The sequence below is a fragment of the Lactuca sativa genome, chromosome 8, assembly GCF_002870075.4.
Source record: "Lactuca sativa cultivar Salinas chromosome 8, Lsat_Salinas_v11, whole genome shotgun sequence".
Taxonomy (NCBI): Eukaryota; Viridiplantae; Streptophyta; class Magnoliopsida; order Asterales; family Asteraceae; genus Lactuca; species Lactuca sativa.
In genome coordinates this window covers 297,367,085-297,375,740 of record NC_056630.2, presented here as the reverse complement: position 1 = coordinate 297,375,740, position 8,656 = coordinate 297,367,085, and the positions used below count along the sequence as shown (strand labels likewise).

The following is an 8,656-nucleotide window of genomic DNA, read 5'->3' as shown; positions in this document are numbered from 1 at the left end:
ATGTCTCCATTTATATTAGTTTTTGGAAAACCATGTCATCTTCCTGTGGAATTGGACCACCGTGCATTTTGGGCGGTCAAGCAATGCAACTTCAACATCGATGAAGCGGGAAAGCATAGGAAGCTTCAACTTCAAGAGTTGGAAGAATTGAGAAATGACTCTTATGAAAACTTGAGAATTTACAAGGAGAAAACGAAGCTTTTCCATGACAAGTCCATTACACGCAAGCATTTTGAGCCGGGACATAGGGTTTTGCTTTACCACTCGCGATTGAAATTATTTCCCGGAAAATTAAGGTCAAGATGGATAGGTCCATTTGTTGTGCTAAAAGTCTTTGAGCACGGAGCGGTTAAGATCCAAAGTGAAGAAACGGGGCAAATCTTTAAAGTCAATGGGCATCCTTTGAAACCTTTCTATGAAGGTTTTAACGCAAATGTCCTAGATGTCATCCAACTGAATGCCCCGATGTACTGAAATCGAAAGGGAAGGACGTCTCGCCAAAGACGTTAAAGAAGGACATTTTTGGAAAACTTCAAGTTTTCATCTTTTCTAATTCCAAATAAATGTCGTAGATAGATCCTTTTTGCATTTCACATTTCTTCTTCTTCTTCCTTCTTGAAATAAAAGAGTGTTGGATTTTGAAGGCCAGATGTTTGTTTTGGTCAAAGGGTGAAAATTGAGGAAATTGCAACAGGTTACACGCGGACCACGTGTACTCAGGGGTGTGTCCGCATTAATAAATAAATGGTCTGCGTGTGGTCCCTAAAAATGTCCGCGTCCTACATCAAAAACAGAAGGTCAAGCTAATTCACGCGGACCGCGTGTAGTCGTGGATCCATCCGCGTGGGTTATTAAAACAGACCGCGTATACCCTCCTAGTCGACCGCGTGTGATGTATGCAAAATAGAAGTGCTCCATGTTAATTCACGCAGACCGCGTGTACTCGCGGACGCATCCACGTGAGGTATTGACTTCCGTTGACCCAGTTTTGACCACATTTGACCGCAACTTAAACCTAATAAGACCATCAGCTGGCCCTTTTCTTCCTTTCTTCTTCTACTCCTCTTCCCTAAACTCCATTAAAACACCTCCATCTCCACCACTAAAACTCGATTTCCCGTCAAACCTCCGGTCGGAATTACGTGAAACCACCGCCATTCTCTTTCATTTGTCGAGCTCTACCTACCCCACCCAAAATCTGGTCCGATCCGTTGCTGCAATTCCGGGCGCCACCACCACCATCTCGCCACTTTCTAACCATTTTCTGGCCAACTCTGGCCATCTCTCGCGATTCCGACACCACCATTGTGCTCCTCTTGGTCAAGGCTACAAACCCCACTAAAAATATCGCTCAAAGCTCGCCAGAAAATTTCGCAAGAATCTCAAGTCGTTTCCGGATTTCTCAGGTTTTCGCGGTAAAGTTTTTCTCACGGGATATTGAACAAAGCTTAAAGCTTGGGGTGGAGAGTTGCAAGATTTTCAAATCCCAAATTTTCGCGCGCAAATTTTCAAATTTCAAAAAACAGGTACATTTTTTCCTTTACTTTAATTGACCAATATGCATGTTTTAGAACAACAGTTTATATGGCATAACATCAATTGAGTCTTGATAATGTTTCTTGAATTGAGTGTTGCATCATTTTAGAAGTCCTTAGGGAGTTGATTGGTGATTGGAATTGAAATACCATTTTTCGGGATTGTTGTTCGTGTAATTGTTATTTTTTTTCTTGAAGGTAGGCCATGTCCACATCTAGAAAACGCTTGGCTGCCGCTCGAGGCAAAGCCCCCCGCCAGAGCTTAAAATGATGCACCCGACATTCCAAGATTTTGGGATGCTAAGGCGGCCGAAAATTACATGAAGAGTTTGCCTAGAAAGGTTGCCTCCACCAAATTTGTGTGCAAACCCACGCTCATCTCATTAGGGGTTCTAGAGGGGGTCACCCAATTGTTCTGTAACATCGGGTGGGAAAACCTTCTCAATCTCATGACACACACGTACGAGCTCCCTACTAGAGATTTCTTGCCGATTGCGGGTTAGATAACGAAAAGAAAAAAGCCGCATTCCAACTTCTGGGGGACCAAAGGTATATTGATTTTTTAATAATAAACGAGATCTTGGGCTTACCTTCCTCGAACACATCCACGGTTTTCGACATCTTGGTTGCCGAGTTCAACCACGAGACCTTTTAGACAGAATTCATCGGATGGATCTTTTCATGCGCCGTTCGAGATAAAGCAACCTCCATCATTCAACCGTGCCTCCGCATTGCCCATCGTATCTTGGTGTGCACTGTTTTTGCCCGCAAAGAAGCCGGCCAGGTCACAAAAAATAAGCTTTTCTTCCTTTGGTGCATGACACGAAGTGAAAACCCACCAATCCCGGACTTTGGTTCGTTCTTTTTCCATAAATTCGTACTCATGATAACCAAAGCGTCCAGTGATATTTGCATTGGTGGATTTGTCACCCTTTTAGCCCGCGGTCTTGACATTGAGCTTCGAGACGAATACCAACCTGTTGACAATAAAAACTCTTTTGGATGAGCGTGCTCTCACAAACATGCACCACATTCGTCGCCGAGCAGGAGCAATTTTACATGGTATTGCCCTCAGGCGGTTGGATATCTTGTTCTCCTCGATCCTTGAGTCTCCAACTTCACCCCCCACGATCGTACTTAGTGGAGACTCGCAAGGACCATCACTCAGTCAGTCAATGAGGATGCGCTCCAGGCTCAAGATGATGTCGAGATGCATGCAGATGAAGAGTCTGGTGATGAACCCACCCATGTTCCACAACAATCCCAACCCCTAGCACCTCCCGGATACTACCTACTTCCCCCCAATTTTGCCGAACGGTTCGAGGCTCTTTGTGTCTCCAACCAAATCATGTCCCAGCAGATGCACTATATGTGGGGGTGGCACCAATCACAAAACTATTTCGAGAACGTCCCACTTCCTCCTCCCTACCCATATCCTCCACCCACCCACCCTTATCCATCTCTACCTTACCTTACCCCTACCCCCAATACCCATATCCTTCTCTCGATCCCTCGGTCTAGGTACTTTCACCTCGCCCCAAGGATTGAGGACAATGCTTATTTCTAAGCTTGAAGTGGGGTATTCCCTTTTATTTTTGATTTCTCATGCATTTTAATTAGGTTGCATAGCATTTAGCCTTAAATTGCATTCATTTTTTTTTAATTTTTATAAAATTCCTAAAAGATTTTATTTTCTTCTTTTTCACTTTTTATTTTTGCATGGCATATAGCTTAGGGCATAAGCATTCATGCATTTTTGTTATCTCTTTACTCTCATCTCTGAACATCTTTACTTGAAAGACATGACACACCTTAAATACAATTCTTTTGGAAACTCGCATAACAAATAAGAATCGCTCTTAGGGACTTTCAGTGGTTGCTTCTTCTCTTATATATACGTGGGGAGAGAGTGCAAGTAGTTGTGCATATGAATCGACTCATGTCAAATGTGGCATAAGTAGGGGGACAACTTAGCCCCGTGCCGACTAGTCCCTCAACTGAATTTTCCTCACAAGCCACAATCAAACCCCAAAGAAAGGAATAAAAGATAGATTTTTCCATTTTGAGATCTTTAGTGTCTAAAAGCTACAATTCACATCATATATCATTACTTTATGATTTAGACACATTTTTCCCACTTGATCTCGAATTAGCCTTAGTGTAGTTGTGCTCGTTTGGCCTCTTGTTTGGGTTAGACTTAGGTTATGCTTATAGTTGTATATAGTTTTGTATTTTTATTTTCAGGCTATACTTGTAAAATTCCTGTGGTAAACCAAAATAGTGAGCCCTAAATAATAATAATAATAATAATAATAATAATAATAATAATAATAATAATAATAATAATAATAATAATAATAATAAAATAAAAAGAAAAGAAAAGAAAAGGCCACGGAGTCGTATCCATTTGTTTTCTTTTGTAGATGTTTAGCCTTTCTTGGATTTTAGCTCATGTAATTTGTTTCTAGTTTGATGTTTTTCTGGTTAGATATCATTTGTGTTGGAAACTACGATGACACCCTTCACTCATCGTGTGCTCGACTCTTTGCTCTATTTGGATCTTATTTTGATGGAAGCATTTACTCTTCTAGATGATTGTAGTTTGCCAACTCTTGTACATAGCTCGTTCCTTGCCATTTTGGCCCGAGTTATCTTTTGCTAGGTTTTATATATTGGTGAGGGGTTGAAGTTGTGAGGAGTGAGGAACATTCTAACTGAGGGACACTTTCTTATGGCTGGTGGGCTAGATGGGACCACGAAACCATGTCACATAAACCATACTAGTGAAGTATGCATGCTCGTTTTGCATCTTGATCAACATGTATCCCTTGCTAGAAAGATAACAAAGGCTCATCCCTTAAAGCGATTCTTACCCTAAGAATGGATTATATGTTTTTTATTTTAAGGGCGTGTCACGAATTTCTACCTAAGATGTTCATTCCTTTTTCTTTTTAGGATAGTTCATCCCAAGTTCAATTTAGTCTTGTCTTACTTGAGGACAAGTAAGGTTCAAGCTTGGGGTGATTTGATAGTTTCGTTTTTACTACTTTTTTTCATAGTCTATTTTTAGTTAAAACCATCTCATTTTTGTTAAGCTTCATGCATATTTTCTCTTTTTATTCTTTTTTTCCTTTGTCGGGTGCTTTCCAGTCTTTTGAGCTTATTTTGTAGGATTTACCGAAGACTATTCGTTACTGGAGGTATGGAAGGAGAACGTGACAATTAGAGGCTTGCGGATTACTTGTGAACTTGAGGTGGTGCAATTGGGCTCGATGTTAATATAAGCGAGTTGGACTTAATCTTTGGACAAGGACTCGAGCTATGGAAGATTGAAGGAGCGTTGGGCCATCATTGGAGGCTTTGGAATAGCACAATTGGGCTACTAATAATTATGCATGTGGGCTGGAGCATAAAGTAGAAGATTGGACTGGATTGCATTTTTAATGGGCCAAGGCATGCATTCAGCGTGACCCACGTGGTCCGCATGGAACCATACGCGGTTCGCGTGAATAGTGGTGATGTGAACCTGAGTTTTGACTTGTTGACTCTATTTGTGGAAGGTTGGTGGGTGGCTTTTGGCAACTTTTTGAATTTGGAAATGAGCCCCTTTTACTGGAGATTTGAAGCCTTTTTGCAACATGAACACTTTGAAGAAGAACTCCATTTTGCTCTCAAGAAGGCTTTGGAAGAATTGGATGATTTAGAAGATTGGTGTAATTTCTTTCCATCTTGCAACTAGAACAATGTTTGGTACCACTAAACTACCTTGTATTTCTTTTATTTTGGCCATGCTTGGCTAAATTCTCATTTGGTTGATTAGGGTTTAACCCATGGATGATTAGTTGCTTTGAAGACTTATTATTATCTTGTGTATGATGTTTATGGAAATGTTTTCTAGTTAAACATCTTGTTGTGTTTATTTATCTTTGGTCACGAACATAGATGAATGAATGCCTATTTTTTGTTGACTAATTTCTTGGTTAAGTGATGGATCCTCAAATAGTAAGCAACAAATGGTTTATATGTTTGTTTTCATTTCATTTAGATCATGGAAATGTTTCCTTCATAATGATAATGTAAGCATTTGATTATCTTTTGGACTTGGTAACTCTTAGAACTTAAAGCTAATTGATTTTCACAATATTATATGCTTTATTGATTTTGTGACTTTAATTAAGGAAATGTGTTAAGAGCTCCTTTAGCCATTTTAATAACAATGAAGAGTTGAGGTAATTTGTGCTTATGAATTGCTATAGCCAAGTTAAACTAATTCACAAGATTTACTCAATTTAGTCTAATGATAAGCCAATTATGTCATCCATGTGGTGTATCCCAAAATCAACCAATTCCATTTACTCTAATGATAATCAAATCTTTTACTTGTTTATTAGTCATATTTACATTCTAGCTAGTTTTAATTTTGTCAAACAATCAAAAAGATTTAAACCCCCCCCCCCCCCCCCCCCCCTCTTTTTTTTTACCTTTACTTTTGTTTTACAAAGTACTTGAACAAGTGATTTACATAGATATTTAAATCGAACCAATCTTCGTGGATACGATCCCTTTACCGCTATACACTATTTTAGTGTGTAATATTTAGGGTATTTATTTTGTTGGCCTCGACAACCACCACATATTCTTTTTTGGAAAGACATTTGGTGTGGTGATATCCCATTACAAACTCGATTCCCTTATCTGTACAACATAGAGTCGGTTAAAAAGTGCACACTTTTGGACAAGATTTATGTGGATGGTTTTGTATGGAGATGGAAATGCAACACCCCCCCCCCCCCCCCCCCAACAATATGCTTATAGAATTACATTTGTTTTATCAATTCTTTGCCTCTCAGGAGTTTCAATTCTCTTCAAAAATTGGATTTCGCTTTAACTTACACCAAGAAGGAACTTATATGGTTAATGTTTTGAGGAGACTAATCGACGATTCCGGTAGCCGTTTCACTGGGACACTAATATGTTGGTCGAATTTCATCCCCCTTAAAGTCAAATGTTTTATATGGAAGACCAACCTTGATAGAATTCCGGTCGCAGAAGCACTTAATAAAAGGGTTTTTTCGGTAATTAACTTGAATTGTCACTTATGTGATAGTGCAATCGAATCAGTAAACCATCTTTTATTCGGATGTAACTTTGCAAAGACGGTATGGTATTGGATTCTCGAATGGTGTGGTGTACACGGCATTGAATTTGACAGCATCAAGGAATGTATTGAGTTTGGAAATTCTTGGGGGAACTGCTCAAATAAAAGGCAAGTGCTTAATGCAATCTTATACTCGATAGTGTGGAACATTTGGTCAACCCGTAATGAGAAAATCTTCCACAAAAAACATCCCTCTCCTACTAAAAAGGTGGATTCAATTATATTACTGGCATTTGAATGGTGCAAATACAAGAGCAATCTGGTAGACTAGAGTTGCTCCCCATTTTGATATCTTGCTTACTTTTCATGTTTGTACATTAATTTATGTTACTGTTTGATGTTCCGTTGACTTATGTCATAGCTTCTTGCTATGGTTTCTTTTTCTTCTAATATATGCATCTTATTCGCCGTTTAAAAAAAAATAATAGGGCCATACTTTCTAAATAGAGGTGATAGTTTCAATGTGCCTTTATGCGTTAAGAGTTATAAATGTGATATTTAGAAATGATGGTCAAGTTGGTATTTTTATGCAATGAAGCCACTTCAATGTGCCTTCGAGAAATAATTTTCGCTTGACCTTGCAATTTCAGTATAAAAGTATCGATATTCATTTTTTGCTCGAAAAAGGTAAGTGATGATCAATTTACTAGGTTTTTTGGAGGATATATTGGATATTGCATTTTCCAAGTCTTTTTTTTTTTCTTTTTTTGGCTAGAGACCAAGAAAAAGTGCACGTTTCATTCTTGGGTTCCAATTAATGTGTAGCTCGATTGTTTGCATATAATTTCAAGGGGAAGGGAAAGGGAAAGGGGAGGGTTGAAATGTTGAATGATGGGATGAGTTATAAGCAAGGTTCTAAAAAGCTCGTCATGGCTCCGCCAAGGCGCGCCACGACTCCAAGGTTTTCACCTGCTGCCAAGCTTTGCCAAAACGCCGCCTTAACTCATATATGTGTATAAAAATTAATAATAGTTGAAAATACATATAAAAATATTAATTATATAGAAAATTGCCGCCTTAAGTCACGCTTTACAAACGTCATGACTCGCCAAGGCTCGGAAAAGCTTGAGGCTTGACATTGCCGCCAAGTCACGCCTTACGTTATTTAGAACCTTGGTTATAAGTAATTTTGCAATCGATCACCCTTTTACATTAAAATGAAAGATAGGTTTAGGATCTTGATACTTCAAGAAATTATATGACGTGTAGACGTTATTAGCACCGGTTTGATTCTGGGGGATGATGCATTACTGCTATTAGATGCAAGTATGTAAGACTTTTGTTCTAGGAAAATTGAATATGTTGGCGTAGGAGAATCCGTTCAAATAAAGTGTCTACTAAAGTTACCTTGGATCAAAAGAGGATCCAAGAGGATTGAGGTTGACGTTTGTTATGTCCTATTTGAGATATCTAAAACAAGACAATTGACCATGTTTTATTCTCTTGCCCCATCACTTATTCCAATTGGACACAAATTGCTCATTGGTTGGATATTGACTTTTTTCCTTAAAAATTTGACTTGGATTATACGGATCATTCAATTGAACGTTAATGTGAATCAAAAGAAGTATTTTGATACCAATTTGTATCTGGGTTTTGTGAACTATTTGTAATTTTCGAAACATAATGAATCTTGGAACGGTCAAATCCAAGAAAATTGTACTTTTATAAAATTGTCTCAAAGTTTTTTTTTTTTTTTTTTTTTTATTTTTTTTTAATAGAAGCACTAAAGTAGTTGTATTGTAATTTGGTTTAAAAACTCAATTGCTCTTTGTGAACTTGACTTTTAGATAACTCATAGACAATATCTACCAAACTATCACGATTTTGTTGAAGAAAAAAAAAATGAAAAAATAGAATCCAAAGATTGAAATGTGAACACAAAAATAGTACAAGGACCATTTATGCATATAACTCAAACTTTTGCCGCAGAAGTTTGTTCTTTTTAAATTCCAACAAGTAA

At 38.3% G+C, this 8,656-nt stretch overlaps 1 protein-coding gene across 1 annotated transcript; it reads left to right on the top strand.

Moving 5' to 3' along the window:
• Positions 1–474, top strand: LOC111895902 (uncharacterized). The gene has a single exon (XM_023891948.1). It carries the CDS (start codon positions 1–3, stop codon positions 472–474), a length of 474 nt encoding a protein of 157 aa, XP_023747716.1.
• The last annotated feature ends 8,182 nt before the right edge of the window (positions 475–8,656 follow it).

Bases quoted from the DNA above. Each gene is read 5' to 3' on its own strand.
- LOC111895902 (XM_023891948.1), top strand. From the start codon at position 1: ATGTCTCCATTTATATTAGTTTTTGGAAAACCATGTCATCTTCCTGTG.